Source organism: Sitophilus oryzae, unplaced genomic scaffold, assembly GCF_002938485.1.
Source record: "Sitophilus oryzae breed Bouriz unplaced genomic scaffold, Soryzae_2.0 scaffold_1801_pilon_pilon, whole genome shotgun sequence".
NCBI classification, from domain to species: Eukaryota; Metazoa; Arthropoda; class Insecta; order Coleoptera; family Curculionidae; genus Sitophilus; species Sitophilus oryzae.
The window spans coordinates 3,276,672-3,304,244 of record NW_022146504.1 but is presented as its reverse complement, the minus strand read 5'-3'; the positions used below and the strand labels follow the sequence as shown (position 1 = coordinate 3,304,244).

Below are 27,573 nucleotides of genomic sequence, written 5' to 3'. Positions count from 1 at the left end.
TGATATTAATTTTTTTAAAGGTTGCGATTAGACTTGGACGAAGGCAAATTAATAAAATTACGTTTATCTTATCAAAAAGGCCGAAATCGACAAAATATCAAGAGACAACTTTTAATCGGCATTAAACTGCTTACACTATTTCGTTAACAAGAGAAAAAAAGTCAGTGGAGTACATGTTTTTTTTTAGGAAAATATTCCAGTGATAACCCATATGCACGTCCCTGGTGAATATCGACACTTTTTTAACTTTAAAAAATATGTCGAATTTATAGTAACTTTTAACCTCAAAAACTCAATCGAAACGCTAACAGTACTTGGAAGAAAATTATAATAAATCGAAAAAATATTAAGACTTTAACACCCTGTAGCTACGAAACAAAGCAGAACCGGACCTATGTTGATATGAAAAATAAATCTTATTTTTACGTGAGGAATCTCCCCACGACAGATGGCACATGTTTTTTGGAACACCCTGTATATATTTGATACCACTTAAACTTTTAGTTACGTAATCGGGGGCGCGATTTTAAAAATTCATTGGACATTAAAACCATGGACATATTCGTCGCCGGGCTGACTAACTGAAATTTAAATTTCCCGCTGGGGATTCAGGTGGTAGCTCTGCTGTAAAAAATGTCAAGTTGCCACATTTATTTATTTATTTCCTGACATAGTCATTCGTTTTGACACTTTAGTTTTGTATTAGAGTTTTTGGTTTAAATAAATAGTGTTGTGATACTTTAAGCTTAAAAATGTTTACTAGCAGATTTTCAGTCGAACATTGTTCTTTTTAGAACCTCTTTTAGTGCGAAGTGTACAAGATAGCTTTGTTACGTATTTCGTCGGATCCGTGGATAAAAAGTCTAATTTATTTAAACACAATTTATTTTACACTAAGTAACAAAACAATAACGATAAAATACTTAAAGAAGTATTTACAAACTTATTTATAACTAGTTATCTAAAAGAAATTTATTTTGAATTTAACGCGGCAATTGTAGGCGTCGACCGAATCTGTTTGTTTCTGTCCTCCTCAGGACCCAGGCGTCGGGTTATATATGAGCGAAACAGACAGTCTAGATTTTACTCGTACTTTCTTAAGCCTAGTTCATGCACTTGCGAAATGCGATTTACGAATTGCGAAATGCGTTCCCTTTGCCTTGCAATTGGTCGCTTTCAAGATCTTCCTTGAAGGTGGCCAATCAGAAAGAAAACAGATCGCATTTCGCAATTCGTAAATCGCAATTCGCAAGTGCATGAACTAGGCTTTAGCCGCCGTTCTCTGTATCCAGATTTTTCCACTGATTGTCGGGCGGGGCATATTAGTCAGGTTAGTCTGAGTCCACACTAGTCCGCAACAGCTTAATGGCCGTAAAAAACTCTTCGCAACTTTATTAGAATATTTTGACGGAAAAGCGGTTTTAATAGTCCTTTATGTTCCTTAAGTACCTATACTGTTACATGTAAATAATAACTGTTTATATATTCACAATTAATTTATTTTTGTTTCCTAAAATATTTTAATTAAAAGAAAATATGTAAAAGTGGGCAACGCCGTGCTGGTCAAGCTTAATCACGTGACTGAAAGTTTATCTGATACGAACTATATATCCTGCTGGTCATCCAATTGATGTGGTCTGGATTTTAATGCGAGTGACAGAGAATAATATACAGTACGTCTGTCCGTTCTGTGGCTACGGGGTATCCGTGAGAGGGGAAACGAAAAAATTAGACGACGCGTCCCATCAATAAAAATTCGACAAATTTGCAAGTAGCCAATAAAATGAGTGGGCGGAGCGATTTGCGGTGACGTACTCGTCAAGTCGACGTATAAAATATATTGCTGTTTATTTAAATGTTTTTTGTCCGCATTCCTTTCATAGACACAGATCCAACAGACGCACTGTAAATGACCGGTTGACAGACAGAGAGAGAAAATCAAAACCGGCATACAGTGTTGCCGGTTTTTTACGTTTGTAGGAAAATGTGTATAACAAAATATAAGCTATTTTAAAAAACTTTCATGTATACTACTGAAATGATAATATATCTACACTAAATATAATCTATTATAGTTGTAGTAAAATGAATAACTAATAGTGAAAAATAAAGTTCCAACCCTAGATGCAACATTTTTCGTAAACGCCTACTTGTGCTGTTTGAAATGTTGATGCAAAATCCGGCAATACCACATAGAAGAAATGTGTCGACCCAATTTTTATCTCTTTTTAATACGTTTGATTTTCCATTAAGCTGTGTACATCACTGTCTTACACGTTAAAGTCCAGACCGCAGAGTTTCGATGACCAAATCGGTATATACAGGTTGTTAACTCGACAGTTACTTATAGGGAAACAGAATGGCAACACTACCTATTGAGAACGCATGCACTTATAGGGCTTTCTGCCGACTCGTCCCATCTCGTCGTCTATCGACGAGCGGGCCGAGGTTGCCATAGAAATATGGCAACCTCGGCCCGTTTTTTTGAAAAAAAACTGGTTGAAAAACCATAAAGCTCTTGCCGCGAGTAATAAACAAATTAACAACCTGTATATATTTAGGGCGCCTCTATGATTACTTATTTCTTTGATATTCTAATATTAAAAGTGTCACAGATAGAGTCTTCAGCATATGTAACTTTTTGTTATTTATTGACTTTGGCGATAGCCTCTGCTTAGGTTTAGATTCAAAATGACATAAGAGAATTTAGTATATTACCACAGATTATACAGATTATAAACTTATCGTCAAAAGCATTGTTTTTCGTAATTCCAATTTTCGGTGTCGCGCACTATTAGGTTACTAGTTTGCGCACATAGCACGCCCACTTATGGCCTCTAAAATTGTGCACAGCCGACAGCGCGTGACCGGCCCAGTTATTTAGTGATGGGATAACTCGAGCGAAAATTCGCTCGAGTACTCGATTATTGAAATAACCGACATCGCTCGATTATGAACGAGCGATGCAAGTAGCGAGTACCAAGCGACGAACGCAAGCGATCCTAGAATGAAATAAATTGAAATCCGATTTTAATGTGACATACTCGATAAAAAGCCGAGCGAATATTCTACATACATTGCAGGTAGCAAATTTATACGACGCCGTATATATATTTATCCGTTGCGTATCTGAGGGACAAAATTTTACGACCTACATCGACAATTCTTTGAAATAAACTAAATCAAGCGATCCAGCCAATCGCTCGCCGCTTGCTATTTACCATTCATCACTGCGCACGCAACTTACTGCTTGGCGCTTGGCGTTAACGAGTACTTATAACAAGCGACGGGTGAAAACCGTATTTTTAAATACGAGTGATATTTCGCTCGATCGACCACTCGGTTATTGCAATCGCTTGAAACTCGAATAATCATTTTTCCCATTATTACGCTGTTTAAAGGCGAGTTTATTTTTGCGCACAAGAAATTTTACTCGTTTGCTCATCGTCATAAAAAACAATTTTCGTACCACTAAGGACAACATTTTTATCTGTATACATATACCTAGTATACCTAATCTGTGATATTACTTTCGGGTATCTGTCAAATTTTACATTGAAAGTAATAAATGTCTAAGAAATAGGTTTCGGTCGAATTTTGAAAAACATTATTTGAAAAGGATATTTCTTTTTTAATTTTATATAAGTATGCCAATTTTCAGCCATCTAGATGAAAAATTAAATTTCGTAATTTTTAACGAGAATCGGCCCTCGTGATATACAACATAACTGATGGGAGCTTGTTGCTTGTTTGTTAGTCAGATATTTATCTAGTACTCATAACGTATGATAAGATAATAAAAAACGGCGTCCAGTTGTCTTGGAAATGAACATCAATGACATTCCCCATATAATTTTACATAAAAAATGAAATGACAGCGATCTTCATTTCATAGCCATCGCTGACGCAGTTTTTTTCGATCATACGGTATATCGAGTTAAATGTTTTGAAAAAATTTTTTTTAAAAAAAAGTTTTTTTTATGAAAAGTTAAATTCTATTGTAAAAAAAATGAGTTCCGTGCTACAAACTATGCGTATTTCTTTCATATATCGAGATGACATAATTCCTATTCATTTTTTGTCTCTAATTAGTTAATTTAAGTTTATATTTTCTTTAAAAATCAGGTCCACTATAGTAGTAAATTAGTTAAAACAATTTTTTAAAATACCTTAATTTTCATTTGATCAGAGACTATAGGGGCAATGTCTAACCAAGAAAATATATAACTAGGCTATGAAAAATACATTCTGGCTTTTAGTTTGCATCACTTTAGTTTAATGTTTTACAACTAAATTTATTTTTCTGTGAAAACTATTAATTGATTAAAAAAATTAACTGACTACCTACAGGGTGTCCCACTTAAGATGGATACAAGCCAATATCTTGATTGTTTGTTGAGCGATATTTTTCATTTTTGGCAGGAGGCTGTATGGCTATAAGACGTACATTTTGCTCAGGGTAAGAAATGCGATACCTCATAGACGTACGTTTTAATGGGGTTAGATATTTTTCGATTCAAGAGTAAACTACCTTAGGACAGTATTTATTTCAAATCTGATAAATTATATTGAATCCTCCTTACCCAAGATACGTAAGTTATAATTTTGATAAATATTGATACAGGGTGTGCTATTAAAATAAGTCATTTTTATTTTTATTATTATTTTTTAAGTACTTACGACGCCACTGGATAAACAACTGGTTTATTATCAATAACCAATTATAACCAATTATCAATTAATAATCGATTTAAGTTTTCAGATAGCTTCCATAATAATTAAGATACGATACAAAAAAACTTTGTTTAGAGCATATTTTTCAAATAGTGATTGTTTTAAATATCTAACTATTTGGATTTTTTTAAATATTCCTCAATAAAACGAATAAAGATCATATTTCAGATTCCATTGAAAACTGGGTTTTTAAATTATTTTTATTTGTATTAGCACACTTAAAAAACAATTTTTTAAAGTAAACAAAATAAATTGAAAATATTTAGTTTTTTTGTATCGTATCTTAATTATTATGGAAGCTATCTGAAAACTTAAATCGATTATTAATTGATAATTGGTTATTGGATAATAAACCAGTTATTTATCCAGTGGCGTCGTAAGTACTTAAAAAAATAATAATAAAAATAAAAATGTCTTATTTTAATGACACACCTTGTATCAATATTTATAAAAATTAGAACTTATGTATCTTAGGTAAGGAGGATTCAATATAATTTATCAGATTTGTAATAAATACTGTCCTAAGAGTAGTTTACTCTTGATTCGAAAAATATCAAACCCCATTAAAACGTACGTCTATGAGGCATCTCATTTCTTACCCTGGGCAAAATGTAGGTCTTATAGCCATACAGCCTCCTGCCAAAAATGAAAAAGATTGCTCAACAGCTCAACAAACAATCAAGATATTGGCTTGTATCCATCTTAAGTGGGACATCCTTATATGACCTTTAAAAATAACAATTTGACTAATAAACGGACTACCATAAAATATTTTTGTTTCTACCACAAAAAACTGCTTCTATTGGTTAAAAATGAGGAAATTTTATTTTTCATCTAGATGGTTGAAAAGTGGTACCTATACTTATGTAAAATTAAAAGATAAATCTATATTTCTATATTTTTTAGACATTTTTTACTTCATAATATGTCAAATTTGACAGATACCCGAAAGCAACATGCTACATTTTCTTCAATTTTAATCTATATCAAAACAGAGACTACTGCCAAAGTTAAATTTCACCTAAGTCAATAAAAAAAATTCAGTGTGATGCGGACTTTACCTATGACACTGTATGAATTTTTTCAACCAGGGTTATAAAATCTGGATTTTTTAGCGACCTATGGGAATCCCTTACAATTATCCATGTTAAGATGTAGACCAGTGTTCAACTGCCCCGAGATGGTAACAGTCATTCATTTTGGGAGTATCCCCACTAAAATGTGGTCAAACTCCGGTATGGGCCAAGGAGAATTATGCAGACCATGGGGCATCACTTGTAATCGATATGGAGAGGTTATAGTAGCAGACAGAAGCAATAATAGAATTCAAGTAATTATCTGCCCTAATGTGACATGAATTTCATAATAAGAATTTTGGGTCAACAATTCCGACCAGGATATCTGTTTATAGTTTATTCAACACCAAATTGCACTATTCTAAATAAAAGAGAAGCTACATCAGAGAATGAAGGTAGGGAAAATAGGGATAAACGTGTCAGAAATTCTAACCATGTCTGACGGGTTAAAGAGTTATAGGCGGAGGTCAAACAGTTATAGTTATAAATGCCCAAACGGCGAAATTTTTCCAGCGATATGACTGAAATCCTGTAATATATTTATATAGAAATAATGCACTCTATATTTCTTAATCAACTATATGGATTCTCAACTAATAGACAATATTACAAATTACAATAATAAGACGCTGGGGTTTCTAGACAAAGACAAAAACCGCCACTTTTTATATAGTTTGTCAGCAAACTACCCATAGATTTTTGAAACTACCAAATACAAGTGTATATAAAGTTGCCTACCTTAGAAATCTTTTTATGAATGACGCGGTCAATGGCCAATATAAACTACAGGGTTGTTCACCACATACGACACGGAGTATTGTAGCTAAACGATGAGATTTTTACAAATTGTAAGTTTTGGGTTCGATGAAGGACTATTAGAGGTACAATTTAAAAATAATTTTACAAGATACAGAGTGTCCCAAATAAGTAAAAAATATCAAAGTTGTATTTTTTTAAATGGAACACCCTGTATATTATTACATTTTTAGTTTCTACGATTAAAATAAAGGTAAATTTGATTAAGATTTATTATACTTAAACCTTACTTTGAAATATTTTCAATTTTGTGAAATTGCAGTAAAAATTTTAAGGCTTCATTTCTCCAAGGGTATCAAAGTTTTTAATACTAAATATTTACTGAAGTTTATTTACTGATCAGTTATTGTGTTGCAATAATAAAAATAATACTACCTTATACAGAGTGTCTAAACATTTATTTTAAATAATTATTAGCTTCAAACGGCAATAACTTGTTTAATTTAAATGGAACACCCTGTATATTTTACGAGAATCAGATGCACAATTTAATTGTCTATCAAATTATATTATACCATTTTTTACCTATCTCTTTAAGTTTCCGTAGAAAATGCATTTTCTTGTAATTTAGAACTTATTTATCAATATAGCCGTGGACTATTGACATTTTAGATTATTTTTAAAGATGTATCAAATTTTTAAAGAGTACAGATACTAATATTGCCGATATAATTCGTATATTATTTCATTAAAAAATTAAAAAAAACTGTTTAAATATTTGTTAAAGAGGACCAATTAATATGATTCCAGTATTCAAACTACATTAACTGACTGTTTGCGTTGATTAATAATAATTGCTCCAAATACTAAAAAACTGAATTTTGTATGGGCATTAGACAGTGTGATAAAAAAGTAACACCTTAAAATGATATTTCATTTTTTAATAAATGGTTATTTATAACAACAGAGACTTTAATTTGATAACTTATTATTATATTGATTTCTGACTCAAATCCACATTTATTTATAATAATTTATTAACGAACACAATTAAGTATGTAATTAATTAGTATATGGGCGGAAATAATGGTGTTATATTTAATTAATGGTATACTATTTATAAAGATTTAAATAGTTTTCTTTTTGCATACAAATGGGCTAGTAATATTATCGTTTTGCTAAAAACGATAATATTACTAGTCTGTACATTTTGTACATTTGTTGCTTTAAAAACAATCTAAAATGTCAATATTCAATGGATATATTGATAAATGAGGTCTAAATTATAAGAAAATGCATTTTCTACGAAAACTTGAAGGGATAGGTAAAAAATGGTATAATACAATTTGATAGGCAATTTAATTATGCATCTGATTCTCCTAAAATATACAGGGCATTCTATTTAAATTAAAGAAGTTATTGCCGTTTGAAGCTAATAATTATTTAAAATAAATTTTTAGACACTCTGTATAAGGTAGTATTATTTTTATTATTGCAACACAATAACTGATCAATAAATAAACTTCATTAAATATTTAGTATTAAAAACATTGATACCCTTGGAGAAATAAAGCTTTAACATTTTTACTGCAATTTCACAAAATTGAAAATATTTCAAAAACGGTAAGGTGTGGTAAGGTTTAAGTATAATAAATCTTAATCAAATTTACCTTTATTTTAATCGTAGAAACTAAAAATGTAATAATATACAGGGTGTTCCATTTAAAAAAATACAACTTTGATATTTTTTATTTATTTGGGACACTCTGTATCTTGTAAAAATATTTTTAAATTGTAGCTCTAATAGTCCTTCAACGAACCCCAAACTTACAATTTGTAAAAATCACATCGTTTAGCTACAATACTCCGTGTCGTATGTGGTGAACAACCCTGTATATCTATCGCACCTTAACCCCCCATTATATTTTCTATACGTAGTAAACTGAATAGTTTTGAATATTTTAGGATGAAAAAAAGTGATTTACAAAAAGTATAATTTAAATAAGTTTTTCTAATTTTCTCCCGATTTTTTGGGGGGGTGCATTGACCATTTGTCCTCATGGTTAAGCCGCCACTGATAGTGATATAAATTATTTGGCGATCATCTTTAGGAAATCCTAATAATATCAGGTAATATTAATTAGAATAATATAATAGTATAACAATACAAATTACAAATGAATATTGATATTTATATCAAGATAGAATAATAAAAATAAAATAACAAGAACGTTAGTATAATATGGAACATCGTAATTGCGTTATACAACCAAGATGAAATAAGTTTATGTCAGTCTATAAGTTCAAAAAAAGAACCAACGGTACATTAATCTGCAAAAACATTGAAATTCGGCATAATCAGTACTACAAAAGACAAGATTAAACTCTAAAACAGATTTGAAGTTGTCAGACAAATCTTACTTATTGATCTCCCCTGATAAACCTAAGCCAAAAAGTAGACAAGACAACCGGAAAAAAACGTATGACTTCAACCAAAATGGAACACCCTGTACATGGCCCATGTATTTTTTGCGCTTGATGAATCTAGGCGTTGAATAAACTGTAGCTGAAATACTATGCTTAAAATACGTGGATATTTTTTAAATAAAATGTTTTTTTTGCTAGGTTTTCGATACTGTGGGAAAATTTGTATTCGAATTTGGGACGCAAGGTGGTGCCGAGGGCCAGTTTCATAAATGTGCTGGAGTTGCGGTGGGTCCTCACGATGAAATTGTGGTGGCCGACAAAGACAACCACAGAATTCAAGTGTTCAGCAGACATGGAGAATTCCTTTTTACATTTGGATCGGAAGGTGAGAACTAAGAATTTCTTCTCTTTTTTGTTTTAAAATTTATTTAGAACGAAGCCCGAAAGATGTGTAGTTAAATTTTAAGGGCTGGTTCATACCTCCAAGCTTAACCCTAGCACTAGTCCTAATCTCAAGATAATTAATCAACGTAAACGAATATTCTTGGTTGAAATACCGCGGCGGTCTTTGCATTAGTCTAACCTTAGTTCAAGTATGAACCAACAATAACGATTGGTTCATACTTTGAATATTCTCTCTGACGTTGTCCTTAACATTAACACAAATAAATTAATTTTAAAACAGAACTTGAGGAAATGCCCATTGGCGTAACTACCGGGGTGCCGGGATTTAAATTAAAACAAGGAGTTTCGGACTTTTTTTTGATTTATTTTGCTTACACAACGTTTCGGTCAGAAGAGAAGAATATCACTGACCGTTATCAAGTGTGAACTAAACTAAATCCTAAAACTACTGAGCTTATATACTAGAGCCGAGCATTTACCCGTGGATTTGTTGGGTGCCGTCAAGCATGAGGAGCATTTCCACTAAGAACACCTCCATTGGAGCGTTTTATGAGTGAATCCAAGTATGGAAATTTCAACAATATGGCAACCGCTATATACAACTAACAACTATAATTATATTATATTGATTTAATCTTTACGAAAATGACTTGACTTGAAAGAAATTATTTCTTTTAAGTCTTTTTGAAACTGACTTGTTGCAGCTCTGATAACAGTATGTGATTTCTGATTGCAGGTGACCAGCTAGGCCAGTTCAAGTTCCCGTGGGACGTAGCGGTGGACTCTTTCGGCTACATTATAGTGTCGGACACCCGCAACCACAGAGTCCAACTGTTCAACTCCAACGGCATCTTCGTGGCCAAGTGGGGTGGGGAAAGGGAACCTAATGTGCCCAGACTGTTCGACTCGCCCAGGGGCGTAACCTTTGACCCCAGAGGCAACATTATGGTGACCGATTTCAACTTGCACAAGGTGATACTAATCGAGAGGACGACGGGTAGAATCAGATCGATTGGAAAGGAGGGAAAAGACATGGGGCAGTTTTCTAGGCCGCAAGGGTTGTGTTGCGATGATAGGGGATGGTTCGTAGTGGTGGATTCAAAAAATTACCGCTATCAAGTAAGTTGGACGTTATAAGGTGGTTATAATCACGCTGCCCTGTACAGGGTGGTTTCTCTCATACGCCGGGGAGGCTCCAAGGAGAACAACAGTTTGTATTGAAATTTTGTGAGCATATTATGTAGGTTAATTCAGAGCACTTTTTAAAAATATAGAGTTCTACAATGTGTCCCCCAAAAAAGGTACATATGAAAGTTGTAAAGTAAAGTAAAGATTTCAGTTAACGTCTCCTTTTTGCTGCCAGGGGCGCTATTCTGTACAATCGTCGGTATCGGTAAGTTACCGACAGCTATCGGTACGTACGGCCAATGAGCGTCGTGTTGATTGTTGTTGTCATAGTTACCGATCGGCACTATGGCAGATATCGGAAATTTGTACCGACGACTCTCGGTATCTCTACCGTGAGGTTAACAAGGGCACGGTAGAGATACCGATTTTCACCGGTACAAATTTGCGATATCTGCTATAGGACCGATCGGTAACTATGACAACAACAATTAACACCTTTTTACTATATACAAATACGTATCGAGAGCTGTCGTAACTTACCGATACCGACGATTTTACAGAATAGCGCCCCAGGGCTAATCTGGACGGGGCCTACTTTGTTTACGCGGAATCCGAACCGCGGTCCTCGGCCATATCATGGTCAAAGGCCTACCGACTTAGGAAGTGTCTAAATCAACTCTTACTCACGAGATATCCGATCTCATACGGCCTCGAACCGGCGTGAATAAGCAGTGTGTATCAATACATTTTACACTTTTCCGTTGAACAACAGCACAATACAGTGTTTCGAACCGGTCACCCGTCCATCCACCAGTATCGCCTTACGTCGCTTAACTTCGGTGTTTTAATGGGAACCGGCGTTTCAACGTAGCTAAGCCGTTACGCTTTATGAAAGTTGTGTTTTTTCTAATGGAACACCCTATATATTAATTGATTTTCGGATTCTGGGAGAAAAATAAAGGTGAGTTTTATAAGAGAAGTATATGACTAAAATGTAAGGTTTTTGATATATTTAACATTTTCTAGAAATAAAGAACAATTTTTAAATTACAATAAAAACTACATAAGTTGGAATTTACCCGATATAGCCTAATATGTAGTTAAACTAACTATTGTACTTTAAATCAAATTAAAACTTGATCCAAAATGTTATACATGGTGAGACAAAATTAATATTGAACATTGGTCACCTTTAAAAGCATGTTACTCTTTTGTTTTAAATGGAACACCCAGTATATTATTCCGATATTCAATGGAGAATTCATGTCTCTTCAAAATTCTATTAAGACTGCCTACCCCTCAACCAAATATTTTCCTAGATATTTTCATTTACATGATTTGATCTGAGTAGATCTTTATTATTGGATAAAATCTAGGTGGCTGTGATGTATCTGACGTTACTTCAACATAGCTGTCTAATTAGTCCAACTTTAACAACTAGTTATCATTTTGTCAGTTAAAACAAAAAAAATTCTCAGAAATTTGCCGAAAATGCAAACTTATCCTACATCAGAAAGAATTGATATGATTCTATTAATTGGTGAATGCAGTGTGCATTCGCCAATTAATAGAACTACTTAAATGCTCCTGATTTTATCTAGTCTGTTTTTTATGGGGATATGTTAAAGACAGTGTTTACAAAACTCAACCAACTATTGTCGACAACATGAGAGAAATTATTGCAGCTGCTTTTCGAGGTACAACCCCACATATGCCTTTTAAAATGAAAAGATCCTTTTGAAAATACAATCATTTTATGCAGTTAAAAGGAAAGGAAGCATTTTGAGCATTTAATTTCATCTAGCTAATTTTTGTCACATAATTATAGGTTTACATCTAGTTTTAATTCAGTAATAATTAAAATATGTTTTAAACCTGTATATTTTTATTATCGTTGGGTATTTTACTCTACAATCTTTAATTTTTGTTAAATTAACCAAAGATATATCACACCAGCCACCCTAGATTTTTTCAAATAATAAAGATCTACTGACGCAAAATCATAAAAATTAAAATATCTAGGAAAATCTTTGTCTGTGGGGTAGGCAACCTTAATAATATTTTGAAGATGTATAAATTCCCCATTGAACACCGGAAAAATATACTGGGTGTTCCATTTAAAATAAAGGAGTAACATGCTTTTAAAAGTGACTAATGTTCCATATTAATTTGTATAACTTGTATAACTTTTCGGGTCAAATTTCAATTTGGTTTAACATACAGTGGTTACTGTAATTAACTATCAGGCTATACAAGGCCAACTAAAACTTAGGTAGCTATTATCGAAATTTAAAATTTACTCTTCATTTTCACAAAATGTGAAATATGTCAAAATCCTTAGATTTTAGTTATATGATTCATTAATAAAACTCTCCTTTATTTTTCTCCCAGAATCCGAAAACCAATTAATATATAGGGTGTTCCATAAGAAAAAACACAACTTTCATGTGTAACTTTTTTTGGGGACGCCCTGTATAATTCTATATATTTTTATAAAATGTTTTCCGTTAACCTACATATGCTGCCAAAATTTTATTTCGATATACTACATACTACCGTTCTCCTTGGGGCTTCCGCGGCGTATGAGAGGCGCCACCCTGTATTTCCTTTCCTCTTCATGATAAAATCATGACTTTTTAGACCCTATAAATAATTATTTCTCTTCTTATTTAAGGTCTTCAATGAAAACGGTGAATTCCTATGGACAGTGGGAAAACAAGGCAAATCCGACCCAGGCCATTTCGACAGGCCCAGCGACGTGTGCTTGGACCAAAAAGGACACATCTACATAGTAGACTCAGATAACCACAGGTTACAGAAATTTTAACCTCGAAATCTCACCCCGAAAGTGCCTTTTGATCAGATTTATACACACAGCGAGTCTTTAAACGACTGTCACCAAGATTTTTGACAAAAATAAAACTTTAGTTAAGCAAATACTTCGTTCGGTTGAACGGAAAGGCATATTTGAGGTTTTGGCCAGTTATAACTGGATATCTATATAAATATTCAGAAATTTTCTGTGTATTTGTTTGTTTAAATATATAGCTTAGCTATAGTTCGATTGAATTTGCAATATTTTATGCCATTTTTGCTCACACAAATATATCTTTTATATTTAATTTTTTATTTTGGTCTCTTTGTTTAATGTTTTTTTTAATATGTTTTTAAAGACATTTGAAAACTATCTACATAAAAGTATACGTTGAAAGAAAGAAATATTTTAAAAATATATATAATTATCCATTATATGACTATTTGTTTTTGAGCTTTTTGAAATTATTTAATATAGTTTAATTATTTAGGAAATGTACCATTAGATATACGGGATGATTTTTTACATGTACATTTATTTCTATATCCATCCTGTATATATGACATTTCTCATTTTTTTAACTATTCTTTTTTGGAAAATAATCCTTCCTGAAGACTGCAAGTCTGTTGATTTTTGTATAGTTCCTATAAACTTTTTTATAATAATATATTAATTTTCTTTAGTAATGTATAAGTTTTATGTTCTATTATGGATATAACGCTGAAAGACTGAAATTTGATGCTCTCTATATACAAATACATATTCATATACAATCCAAATACGAGTAGCTAATCCGAAAAGACTGACTGATTTTCTAAAAAGCAATTAGTACAAACACGGTATTATTTGCCAGAGTACAAATTATAGTACAAATATAGTAGTTAAATAAATCTTTAATAGATCCATAAAGAACACAGATCATGGATTTAATAGATACGTAGACTTAGAAAAAGTAGAATTTATACCAATTGTGAGGGATATATGTGCTTAGTTTAATAATTTTACTAATATGTATTGAGTCTAAGCATTAGGTGCTCCCTGATCAATATGGTTTCTGTTTTTCGTTTGATTTTTATATTAGATCAGAGTTAAGAAAACCAACCTCTCAAAAACTCGAATCGCGCTCCACAAATATGAAACTTTTTATTGCACCATCTAGACGCCAGGATGTAAAACTATTTTTTTCTTATATAGTTGGTTGTCTTAATTTATAACGCTTCTTTGTTTTTTGTTTTAATTTTTTTAATAAATGATAATATAGACACTGCATTAATAAGACTGTTGAAGCTTAGAAAAGCCAGAATTATTAAAAAAGGAAGAAGTATTATCATTTTGATTTATCTTGTGTTGTGATAGGTAGATTAAGGAATTTTCAAAATTAGTTTCTTTAAAAACGAAACACTGTGATCGTGTGCAAAATTTAAATTTGGCAATTTTAGTTAATAAATGTTTGTAAGAAATAGCTTATACAGGGTTTTTCATACCATCCATTATGGTTTTTTCAAGATCTATTTTAGATACAAAATTGAATTCTTTATGTCAAGAAAATTTCCGGATGTACCTATTTTCTCTTTAAAATATTTTCTTTTTTTTTTGCCCTTCCGGTTTAACCGAAAATGGCCTTATTTGGATATTTAAATAGTAGTTCCTCTAAATTCTGCGCTTTTTGTCATCAACATGAATAAACACATTTTGTGTATTGAATCTCTAAACACGTTCCTGGTATTTCCGGTTTAACCGAAAATACCAGGAAGTGAAAATATTTTTAAAAAAAAGGTGCATCTGAAAATATTCTTTACGCAAAATATGCAATTTTTATCTAAATCAAAGATTCTAAAAAAGTTTTAATAAAGGAAAATAGATTTAGAACCTCTGTATACTTAAACGTAACAAGATTCAAAAAGAATAAAAATGGTTGGTGATATTACTTTAAGAGTCGATTAACGAATCAGAAAAGTATGTTTTTCTGAATGTCCTGAAATTAAAAAGCATTTTTTATGGGAAATAATAGCGATTTTATAATTACTCATTCATTCCTAACATTTCTTTTTTTAAAAAGTTTATTGTACCATAGTTTTAACGTTCTTGTAGGTGTTATAAGTAAATGTTTTTTTTGAGAGAATTTCAATAATACTCATGGAAACACTCTTAGATAATAAGAATAAATACTTTATAGGAAATATTTGATATAATCTTTTTTTATTATGGTAATGTGGAATACGGACGTATTATCATCACTGTATTCTGCGATGGTAATACGTTTGGAAAATTATTTGTTATGGCACTACATAATCGTTTCTGTATACTTCCAGATTCTGAAGTGTAATATTTCTATTTTAGACGAGGAATGGCATGTTTCTTAAGTTAAATAGGTGTGTAATCATCTAGAGTGCCATATTAATGTTTCTAAATAAAAAAAATATACTTAAATAAAGGTACACTTCCAAGAAGAAATTTGTTTTATTTCATACATAAGATGTACTAATAATTTCCAACTTTTTGTAATTATTTATACTTGTTTTCTTTCCATGTTACATATGTAATACATTTTATTAATTATTAAATATTATACACAGTGTGTCCCCGGATTGTCTTTACAAGAAAACACACTTTTTTATTATTGACATTTTGAGAAAAATGCATTCTACATGAAAATTTTTGCTTGTTCTAAAATGGTCAATCCCGTTTATACTTTTTTAAATTTCCATACCGTGTTAGAGGAAATTACAAAAAGCATGAAAATATGATTGAATTTTTCCTAGAAAACTCCTAAAAATCAAAAGGCGCTATGGTAATGTATGTGAGGTTCAAGTTAACGCCTCCTTTCTGCTGCAATGGCTAAACTGGACGGGACCTCAGCAAAATAAAATTACACTAAATCACCACAATACACCAAAACACATTTACTTTTACACTGGACGCGCGTTTCGCTAACCATGTTAGCATCATCAGCAGATGATTATAAACTAAAGTACAATCTACAAGTTGAGCGTTTATATACTCGCCCAGTAGGTACCGAGTGGGCGTGGCCAAATCTAGCCAACCGAGTCAGAGCCCACTGAGCGTAACAGTTAATTTCCGCCACTAGAGTAGTAGGAACAAAGAACTTGAAGGAATTGGACCGTTGACTCTGTTCATACTATCTTTACATTTATTAATTCTGATGCTTTCATATGCATCTAATTGCCTGTAATTTGAGACTTGTTTAATTAATTTTAAATTATTAAGATCTATACAATGTTCTTTATCAACAATATGTTCGGCAACGCAAGATTTATCCGGTCTACCATATCTTATCTGAGCTAAATGTTCTTTAAATCTAGTTAATATTGATCTTCTAGTTTGCCCAACATATTTCTGATTACAATCTTTACAAGAAATTTCATAAATACCTGACCTTTCCAGTGGAGGTGTTTTATCCTTTGGATTACCTAATAATTGTTGTAATTTATTATTAGCACTATACACAAGTTTATAATTGACATTCTTACAAATTCCTTTTAGACCACGGGATAACTCTCTATCAAACGGTATTAAAAAATATTTAGACGTATCTTTCTCCACTTGAAAAGTCGAATTTTCAGAAATCATTAACCTATACCTACGTTTTCTAATTAATTTATCAACTAGTGAAGGAGAATATCCATTACACTGAGCTACATTCCTAATGTAATCTCTTTCTATTTCATATCTTTCGTTGGAAAGTGGGAAACTAAGTAACCTATGAACTAAGAAATTTAAACTAGCCATTTTATGTTCAACACTATGATGTGATTCATTAGGAATATATCTGCGTGTGGTGGTATTTTTCCTATAGATATCAAATTCCAGGCAATTATTAGTATTTCTAATAACTAATACATCTAGAAATGGTAATCTGTCGTTGTTCTCAATTTCATGCGTAAATTTAATGGAAGGAAAACGATTATTTAACTTAGAAATAAAATTATCTATGGTATCTGAATGTGTGTCAAAAACAGCAAAAATATCATCCACATACCTAAACCATACTCTTGGAAAATACTCAAACTGATTCTTAGCCTCCACTTCAAACCTGCTCATGAATAAATTAGCCAAAAATGGAGACAATGGATTACCCATTGCTGTACCTTCCCGCTGTTCAAAAAAGTTGTTATTAAATTGAAAACAATTTTGTTTCATACATAACGATGTAAGCTCAATATATTCAATCACAGTTTTGTTGTCGAGATCATTTGCGTTCAGTAATTCCTTCAAGTAGCCTAAAGTATGTGGAATTGGAACACTTGGGAACAACGAAGATACATCAAAGGAGACCAAAATTTCACCTTCGTGCAATGTTATATCTTTAATTTTGTTAATGAATTCAATATTATTTTTAACTGAGAAAGAAGGTTCATGATTAGGTAAATTTTCGAACTCCCTTGATAACCATTTTGCCAAATTATAAGTCGGAGAACCTATAGCCGAAACAATTGGGCGCATAGACTTGTCCGGTTTATGAATTTTTGGCAAAGCATACAATTTTGGTAATGAGGGATTGGATACTTGCAATTTCCTCTTTAAAGAAAGATCAATAAGGGTGTTACATTCTTTTAGAGTTTTTTTAACGTCTGCTACCATCTTCGACAAAGGATTCTTTTTCAAATTTATGTAGGGGCCATTATCGATTAAGTTGTTAACCTTATCGTAATAGTCTTTTTTATCTAATATAACAACCTTATTTCCCTTATCAGCTTTTACGTAGAAACAATCTTTGTTACGCAAACCCTTGACAATATTGTGCTCCTTGTTAGATTTTAATGATTTACTTGAAACGATATTTTTTGATAACTGATTTCTACAAGCCTCTCTTGTAAATACTTTAGAAGCCTCGGGCAAGTGCTGAATAGCAGTTTCAACACCAACGACGATTTCCTCCAAAGCGCTACCAGAGTTGGGCAATGCAAACTTTAAACCTTTGTTTAATAAACTGAGCTCTTGTTTATCAAAAGTCTGCGAAGAAAGATTCTCTACTATGTTTATGTCTCTTTGGAAAACATGTTTGTTTTTAGAGCTTTTTAATTTTTTAAACTTATTATTCAAAATGGACATTTTCTTAACAAATTTTGAATTGATAACCACAAACATATTTCTCTGAAAGAAACACCAACATTCATACTCTACATTAGTTAGCTTATAAGTAAGTTTTTTGTAAAGTCCATAGGCTTCAATTTCAAGCATACTTCGTTTACTATACAGAAATTTGATTTCTAAATCAAGCCATTTTTGTTTTGCAATTTTCTCTACCATGCAATTTATCACTAACGTTACTTTTTGGAATATCAACTTTAATAAAACTAGGATAAACTGAATTGGCTTTGCATAATTTAAGAAACCAAATATCTGCTCCTAATAACCTAATCTTAGTACTAAACTTACGGTAAAGATTCAGTTCCGTTGACCGTGAAGCCATCGAAGATTACAGTTGAGGGTTGGAACCTTTGGTGTTACCCTTGTTTATAATCAAGGGTGTTACACAGCAAAATAAAATTACACTAAATCACAACGGAACAAAATCAACTAAAAAGTAGTTGATTTCTATTTTGTGAAGCTACTATGTCGTTCTATTCAGAGTGACATTTTCTATCGAATAAAGTAAAAAAATACCGGGGGTGCCATTTAAAAATCAAAAGTTGTAGTCATTTCCGGTGAAACAGGAAGTGACCAAAAACAATTGAATGTCAATGATTTATGGCATATACAAATCTCGTTTTTTTATATGAAAAAATATAAAAGTTATAAGGGTGAGCCACTTTTGTATAGAAGTAAATTGTGCCCAATGAACTTATTGGGACGCCCTGTATATGGATGTTTAAATAGATTTTAAAAAATCCAGAAAAACTTAAGACGTGTTTCTGCGGTCTAAATACCGCCCCTAAAAAGATCTGCTCTTATAAGACCCACCTTGTATTTTGAAAGATTAAAAATTTTGTCCAATATTGTTCCTTTCCTGAAAGTTTGATTTGCATTAAATTACTTGAAAAGCTATTTAAAGATTGTTTATGCAGAAATTGCCTCTAGGGTACCGCCTCTAGTAAAAATTTAATAAAAAAGTGCACTACTTTGTTACTACCTACTTTACACAAATTGTTCTACTTATTAGACTGCAAGACAAGACCAGTGGTGTCTAGTCTTGCATTTACACATCACTAACAGGTACATGATAACAAAAAAAAATAAAATATAATAAAGAACTGAGTAAAACAACATCATTATTTGTATACATTTTATTATATTAAAAAATTAGATAACATATTATGCGGCATTCTTTAGGTATCCTCTAAGGACATCCAACGCAAGGGATTCCTCACCATAGTCCTAGAATTAAATTAACATAATTAAAAACTTTTAAGCCATATCAAAATTATTATATTACCTTAATCACTACACATGAACTTCCAACAACTTTCCTTGCCTTTCCTGTGTTGTCAATTTTACACAAACCTGACCATTCTCCTAGTTTTTTATTGTTATCAACCTTGATTAAATCAATTTGATGTTCGGCACAAAGTGCCTGTACTAACTGTTTATACCTAAAGCAAAAAAAATATTAATAAACAACCTCAAAAATCAAAATTATTAAAATTTTTACCTTGGTTCATCACAATTCTCCGCCAAAATACATAAAACAGCCTGTCTCTTGTCTAGAGCTTTGGCAGACTCGTGAAGTCCGTGAACAACTCCATCATGAATTAGGGCATTTTTAAGGACTTGTTGTAGGGCTTGGTTGACGTCCATTGCTCCCCCAGTTGCTGGGGCCTGAGTGGGGATTTCCTCTCTAAAAACATCCTCGAGTTAACACGTGTTTACTTTGCAGGTCCCAAAATAATCAGTTGTTTTCATGTTAAAAAAGGATAACATTTATCTGAGGACCACCAAAGTTAACCAGTAGACTCTCAATTTCTAGAGTAAATCAAGAATTTTCTCTTGTGCCACAATGCTTTCAATATCCCCTAGATTTTTAAATCCATGTTATGGTTCTAGTTTGAAAACTAACTACATGAAGTTTGAGGTTAAAAACTTACCCTTCGGCGTCAGACATTTTCCTGAAGTTCTATCTAAAAATATTAAGAAAAAAATTACTAAAACTACTTAAAAGAACCTTATTGAATAATACTGTAGCTAAAATTAAAAAGATGACCACTATTTTTATAGAAATATATCAATTCAAAAAACCACTACCTGAAGCGAACCTTCTGCGAACAAACACAAACTTTAAAAGAACCACAGAGTGAAAAGAAACTTGAAAGAAACCATACACCATAGAAAGAAAATGAAAGAAACATCAAATATGTCAAGATGTCAGATAGAGAGTTATCGGCAGGGTTCGGAAGTAGTTAATTAAGACGTAATTAACCTGATTAACTACGTGTAGTTTTTCTTCAAAATCTACGGCCCGTATTTATAGTTGCATCTCGAGTCTCGAGACGCCAAGACGGTCTTGGGCTCTTGAGAGCGGAATCCACAGAATACACGAGCAAACGTCATTTTGGAGATTGCGATTTTCATTTTGGAGATTGTCATTTTGGATAGTTTATGTGATCTGTGGATAGTTTCATAGTTTCTTAACCCAAATTTTTTGTAAACAAAGTAAATCCCTTGTAAATATGCTTGTAAATCCGTTTTGTCTGATTAAACAGTTTTGAATATGTTAGAAGAGTTTGAGGATATTTTGGACCATGTGGAAGAAGAAAATCGTCTTCGAGTTCCAAAAAGATATATACGGGATGCAGGAAATCCAATAGAAATGTTTAGCGAGGGGGAAAATAATATTTTTACTATAATTATCCCAATTTAGGATAAAACGCGACTTAGACGCCATATTAGTTTTGTATTTCTGTGAATTAGGATTTTAAACAACGTTGCAGATTGTACTAAATTAGGCTTCTAGCCAACGTCGGTATCCAACGTCGTTTCGACCCAAAAATTATTCTCCAAACTAGTACAGACTAGGATTGGCACGAGGTTGTGCCGACGTTGCGCCCCGACGTTTGGTCGCGTGACACAACGTTGTCCCGACGTCCAAATGCTGCTTGGGTTCTTCGCACATATATATATATACACTTGCGTGCATAGAAATCGGCCCAAGGCAAACTTTTGAAGTTAACTATATATTTTTTAGAATCTATTTGTCAGATTAAGAAAAAATATATGCTGTTTGAAATACAATTTCATATTCTTTGAAAAGAGTTAAGAGATATTAATTTGTATTTTGGTTTCTTTGGATTAAAATTAATAAATTTATGTATGAAACAAATTAACGTTCTTTATTACTAAGAGGTATGCTATTATTTATTTATTTATTTATGGACTATTAACTAAATTAAAATTTCAATAATGGGTATGACCCCCTCTTGCTCTAACAACATCTCTCATACGATTTGGCATAGATTCGATCAAATTTGATATTGTTTCTTGCGGGATGTTAAGCCACTCTACCTCTACTGCAACAATGAGCTCTGGGATAGAAGTTGGGGCTCTTCGTCTGGCACGAATTCTTCGTTTTAGCTCATCCCATAAATGTTCTATCAGGTTTAAGTCTGGACTGCATGCTGGCCATTCCATAAGCCGAAATCCGACTTCTGAAATGCAATCGTGTATGATTCTTGATGTGTGTGCCCTCGCATTGTCATGCATAAAAGTGACTGCGTTTCCAATGTAGTCGACGTAAGGTATTACATGAACTGCTAAAATCTCCTCAATATACCTAGCACCAGTTATACTTACTCTTCCGTGCCGACGGTCGCCCCAACAGATGAGAACTGAGTCGGTTCGCGCAGTCATAGAAATTGCACCCCAGATCATGCAGGAACCACCTCCATAAGTAATCCGTTACTCAACGATAAGTACTCTGGATAAATTTATACTCATATTAAAGCATGTTAAATTGTCTTTGAAACATCTCATATGTTTTACTTGCTCTGATAAATAGATTCTAAAAGACACAGTTAAAACCAAAAGTTCACAGTGGGCCGATTTCTACGCACTTAAGTTTATACCTATACATATTGTGTATATTGAAACGTTTATTTCTGTGTGGCGTCATTTATGTTCCTAGACCATTTTTATATTCTTTATAAAAGCAAAAACTTTATACAATTGATTCAGGCGCTCGTAAACATACATTGACTTCTAGTTTAGTCTATCTGAATGCTGGTCTTTTTTTATAAATCCTTTAGATGTTTGCGAAACCTTGAAACGTTGACAGAATACTAATTTATATGTCTTCGGGATGTGCCTTTTTTCCCATACATGAGCGGTTTTTTTGAAAGTAACAAAGCCAATATTAACCTATTTAAAATCTATTAACATAATAGCTGTTTATAACAATATTTGACAGTTTTTGAATACAAATTGATATTCTATTTCTTTTTGTATTCCATTCAACGTTTAATTATATGGGTTTACTGATTTTCTTTTACATTGTTTTTCTAATCTTAAATAAATATTAGAATGACAGTAATTTTCAAGATGGTTTTAAATGGCGATATTATGTTTTAAAAACCATTTGAAATCTGGATAATTATTAAACATTATTAAACATTATTATTATGCATCCATAAATTAATTTTAACATTAAACATCCATAAATTACGTCACACGAATTTTAGGACTTTTGAACCCCTCCTCCCGTCCTTGTCGCGGGTTGTCACATTTTTAGAACCCCCTCCCCCCTGATGTGACGTCAACCTAGGCTAAATGATTAATAAATATAGCTAAAAGTCAAAAATTTTTAAAGCTTTTTTTTACATATTTTCCGGAAGTTGACTGCAAATGTCTTATTTTAAATCATTTTTTTTCTTTACCTGAAAACGTACGTATGCTCTTTGTATATGTATGTTTTCAGCTCTCATGGAAGATATACACATATATTAGACCCTTAAATAAATCTTTAAGAATACTTACAAGTAGGAACACAGTATATATTTCCTATATGTGAAAAAGAAAAATAAGGAATTCTCAAGCCAATATTATAAACACTACTATTCAAATGACAGCATCGTTCTTTTTTTAGACATATTAAAATTGACAGCGCTTCGTGAAAATGACACGTTGTTGAAAATGTTTATACAGATGCTAATTTGAGGATGAAGAATTGATGAAGATGATCTGCTAACTGAACTGACACTAGTAGTCCTCAAAGAAAATGGTTCTGAAGATGATATGGACTACCAGACTTTAACTTAAGTCTGATATGATTTTTTTAAACTACTCTAAAATTATGAATCATATGTTTCCTATTTGGTTGATTAGAATGTATTGGTTTTAAAGTTGAATGTCTCACGTAAAATCTTCAGTTAGCTGCTCTATCGATCGCCTGTGATCGTAATTTCCGGATGTAGAATTTAGAATAAACATTCTACATTCTACATGCGCAGGGCCGGATCTACCTAAGGGCTGTTTGGGCTGCAGCCCAGATCCCGCTAAAAACAATAGGCGATAATATGAATTTAAAAAAATCTAAAATTAAGAAAAACTACCATAATTTTTAATTGCTGCACTCATTACAAAGTATTCACGTATTCAAATGCAACGATTATCTCGTTCACTGTTTATTTATCAGAAAACTATCAAGTTCATTGTTTATTTTCAGAAAAAAATCAAAGTTTTAATTTACAATAATGTCTGGTCGAAAGTATGAAAGTGGAGCTGAGAAACGCAAATTACAGCTAGATCGAAAAAAAGAAAGAAAAAAATGTGCAAAAATTGGGACTTTTTTCCAATCAAAACATAAAAACGAACGACGAAATCGCTGAAAATTCATCAACAAGCGACAAGAGACGATCTTATCTGAAAAGGATCTATTTGAAGGGAGTAGCAAATCGCAACACCAACAAAAAGACAAATGATGAAAAAATGTGCAAAGTCTTGACTACCACCAATCCTATGATCAAACGGCAAACGATATTGGTGTTCAGCGACAGGATGGTAACACCGAGACGGAAAGAAATTTAGACAATACTAATTTTGAGTTTGAGAAATATGTTGACGTGGGCTTGTGGCCAGAATTGCTAAATAATGATTTTATTAATGACATCCTCTCACATGAAATCACTGACTTTCAAAATCAAAAAACACATATTCAGCTTCTACAAAGAAATACAAGGAACAAAACAGAGCATTTTCAAATATACATTTCACTAAAAAAATTAAAAATGGTCAATCACTGGAAATATCTTGGCTAATATATTCAACCAGTGTTGGTGCTGTTTTTTGTTTGCCTTGCAAACTTTTTTTTAAAACCTCTTCTCAATACACGACCGGAATTTCTGATTGGAAACACATAGAAACTTGTTTAGAAACCCACGAAAATTCTAATGAACATAAGAAATCAATGTTAGTGTGGTTGACACGAAAAGAAAATAAGTCTGTTTTAGACAAGCAGCTTTAAGAGTAATTAAGAAAAGAAACAGAATATTATCACAATGTCCTAAAACGGGTAATTGTAGTGGTAAAATTTTTGAGTATAAGAGGCTTAGAATTTAGAGGGTCCCACATAATGGTAATTTTATGGGGGGTCTGGAGCTATTGGCAGAGTTCGATCCATTCATTCGTGAACACATTGAACAACGGGAGCTGCGACCAAAACCGATAATATCGTACCGAGTATCGTACTTATCAAAAACACACAAAGACACAAAATATTATTCAACTGTGATGGATTTTACACCAGATCTGTCTCACAATGACCAACTTGCTATTGTATTACGATACTGTTTTCGGGGAAAAATGAAGAGTTTTTTGGAAAAAACGGATTTTTTGAAAATAAATTTTATTTTTTCCTGTCGTTAATATTTGGAAAATCAAAAAACTAATTGCACATTTTCATGGCCACTTTATTAAGACTATCTGATAGTATTTTTAGATTTTCAAATTAGCTGATAATTTGTGAGATACAGAGGCCAACTTAATTTTTTTAAATACGTACCTGCATTTTTTATTTCAGTTTTTGAAAGAAGTCGGTCTCCTAAGTACAATGATATGCCACACTTTATACTTTTTTTGTTTTTGGTACCTTAACAACAACAAAACTATTTAATTATTATTTAAAATAATTTCAAGTTCTAGTCTGTTTTTTATTATTTAATTTGATTATATTCATCGCAACAATATTGATCAGCGCTAATTAACATGGAATAAGGAAAATCGAGTCAATTAAAAGATTCAAATAAATAATAATAACCAGGTCAGCAATTAAAAAATATTATTTTCAACTTTTTTTATTATGAATTTGAAATCTCACTGTACGATCCAATAATATGCATAATATTAATCGTTGTTATTATAAATAAATCAACTTCTACAAACTAGTGTAAAACTTGGAAAATAAGTTTGTTATGATAATGCTTTTATTTATTCACTATTCTAATAAAGAATATGCTTTCCTTCAGAAACTCTCTATTTATTTATCTAGTAATGCTAAAACACTCTATTTGAAAGTCGATTAGAGAAAACAGTATGATTCATTGGCAAGCGATGTAAATATTTGTGATCAGGTAAAATTGTGATGTAAGAGGAGGCTTAGCTTGCACGGGCGCGGCAGGTCAGTCCAGGTGGATGACACTTCTTATGGGAGAACTGGCAATGGTTGAAAACTTGACTGCAAGCGATTTTCTAGGAATCTTCCTTACCGATAAATTATTGACAAGAGTGACAGATAAAACCTTGACGTTCTTTCAGTATTTCAGTTCATCTCTTTTTCTTTCTAAAGTGTGCGTTGAAAGGAGACAAAAACAATTTTTGGTGACCCATAATTTGTTATTCGAACACCACTTTTCTCCTTGTCGGGTCGTTGACGTTGACTTGTCGCCATTTTATTTCTTTTGTTTACACGCTGCATTTTGCTTTGCAAATTTAATACATAAATTATTTAGGCAAATATATAGGTTTTTAATAAAACTCCTCGGACTAACGTGTAGGTAAGTGTTGATAATTTTTTTTTCATCTTAACATGCTCATTGTCGTTCTCCTGATTTTAGGTGACAGAAAAGGATCATCAAATCAAATTGAATTTTATATTTTCCTTCCTATTTATCCTTCCTAAATATCAACGAGATGAGCCATCGGAAGAAAGGGACCATAGTACAAAACAGAAAGGTGATCTTTTTTCTTTCCACTTCGGATATTGAAATTATTATATACTGTAGTCGTGTTCGGCATTATGCTCTGAGAAATATAGATAAACAAAGAACAACAGATATAAAGCATCCCAGAGGAAAAGAGAGGCAATACCTGTATGTACTCTCTCTGATATTTGTGAAAGTTACAGCAAAGTATTGTTGTAAATGTCATCTTTTTGATCGACCTGAAAACTTCGAGCAAAAAGATGACACTTTCAACAATACCCTGACAGATATCAGAGACGATACAGGTTTTTCCTCTCTTTTCCCCTGGAATACTTTTAATTTATTATTCTTTGTTTATCTAGATTTCTCAGAGCACTATGAACGAACTCAGCTTGTATGTTTGAAATAATCGTCCAGTTGGCTTAAAAATGATGATCGAAGACATTTCCCATATAATTTTACTTTCAAAATTATGATATATCTTTTATTTCTAAGCCATCTATGACGCCATTTTTTTCAGTTTTGTTATAATTAATTTTGTCTCTTGATCTACTTGTAACATTATTCTTTTAATTTTATTAATTTATTGTGGTGAAATTAATTTCTGTTGTATATTTGATATTGATATTAAACATATTTTTAAAAAATGGTGTATTTTTTGTGTTTTTGTGTATGTCATAATTAAAAATAAATGAAGAAATAACATTTTTTATTTTTTCTAACTTCCCGCCATGCGTGACAATTTAGTCCGTAATTCCTACAAGCGAAATTGGGGGCGCTAGTAGCAGTAGACTTGTCAACAGTGTCAAATTTAAACGTCAATTTCACTTTCCAATATTTAGCAAGGCGCTCGCACTTCTTCTTGTGTGTGTGTTTTGTGGGTCAGTCAGTCGTTGATAGGCCGGCCGGCTCTGGTTGTGTTTTGTCACAGAGCTGACAAATGTAGGTTGCGAGTCTTTTGACTAATATAGTTGCAAGTCGTTTGACTGTAAGCCAACGGGGTCGTTTGACCACGGTAAGAAAACCTCTGTGACGTCCTGCCTTCGAGTTGGTCTTGATAGTTTGAGGTCTCCATAATGTCTTCTCGATTGACGATGCGGCGTTGGGATGGTGAGCCACCCAAATAGCTTATTCGATTGGGATG

The 27,573-nt window shown here is 32.3% G+C and overlaps 2 protein-coding genes across 5 annotated transcripts in view; one reads left to right on the top strand and one right to left on the bottom strand.

Moving 5' to 3' along the window:
- Positions 1 to 15,788, top strand: part of LOC115882952 (E3 ubiquitin-protein ligase TRIM71-like) — a 34,843-nt gene extending 19,055 nt beyond the window's left edge. For both annotated transcript variants that reach the window (XM_030901220.1, XM_030901219.1), the window contains exons 5-8: positions 5,850 to 6,064; positions 9,192 to 9,378; positions 10,135 to 10,517; positions 13,201 to 15,788. In XM_030901220.1, the coding sequence (XP_030757080.1) occupies positions 5,850 to 6,064; positions 9,192 to 9,378; positions 10,135 to 10,517; positions 13,201 to 13,353 (938 nt within the window). In that variant the 3' untranslated portion in view covers positions 13,354 to 15,788. The remainder of the gene's footprint in view (positions 1 to 5,849; positions 6,065 to 9,191; positions 9,379 to 10,134; positions 10,518 to 13,200) is intronic.
- Positions 15,789 to 19,574: 3,786 nt separating this feature from the next.
- LOC115883002 (40S ribosomal protein S12) lies at positions 19,575 to 20,653 on the bottom strand. 3 transcript variants are annotated; one of them, XM_030901274.1, is made up of 5 exons: positions 20,545 to 20,653; positions 20,388 to 20,420; positions 19,955 to 20,140; positions 19,739 to 19,895; positions 19,575 to 19,680 (listed from the first exon to the last, which is right to left on the bottom strand). In XM_030901274.1, exons 2-5 carry the CDS (start codon positions 20,402 to 20,404, stop codon positions 19,618 to 19,620), a joined length of 423 nt encoding a protein of 140 aa, XP_030757134.1. In that variant the 5' UTR covers positions 20,405 to 20,420; positions 20,545 to 20,653; the 3' UTR covers positions 19,575 to 19,617. The 3 variants fall into 3 exon arrangements, with proteins under 3 accessions (XP_030757134.1, XP_030757135.1, XP_030757136.1); XM_030901275.1 differs by having other exon boundaries at positions 20,542 to 20,615; XM_030901276.1 differs by having other exon boundaries at positions 19,955 to 20,315; positions 20,545 to 20,591.
- Positions 20,654 to 27,573: the final 6,920 nt, after the last annotated feature.

What these genes read in the sequence shown, in the direction of transcription:
- LOC115883002 (XM_030901274.1), bottom strand. An exon ending in GAGAATTGTGATGAACCAAG is followed by an intron (nt 19,896 to 19,954) that starts GTAAAAATTTTA and finishes TTTTTGCTTTAG; the next exon opens with GTATAAACAGTTAGTACAGG. An exon ending in GTTCATGTGTAGTGATTAAG is followed by an intron (nt 19,681 to 19,738) that starts GTAATATAATAA and finishes ATTTAATTCTAG; the next exon opens with GACTATGGTGAGGAATCCCT.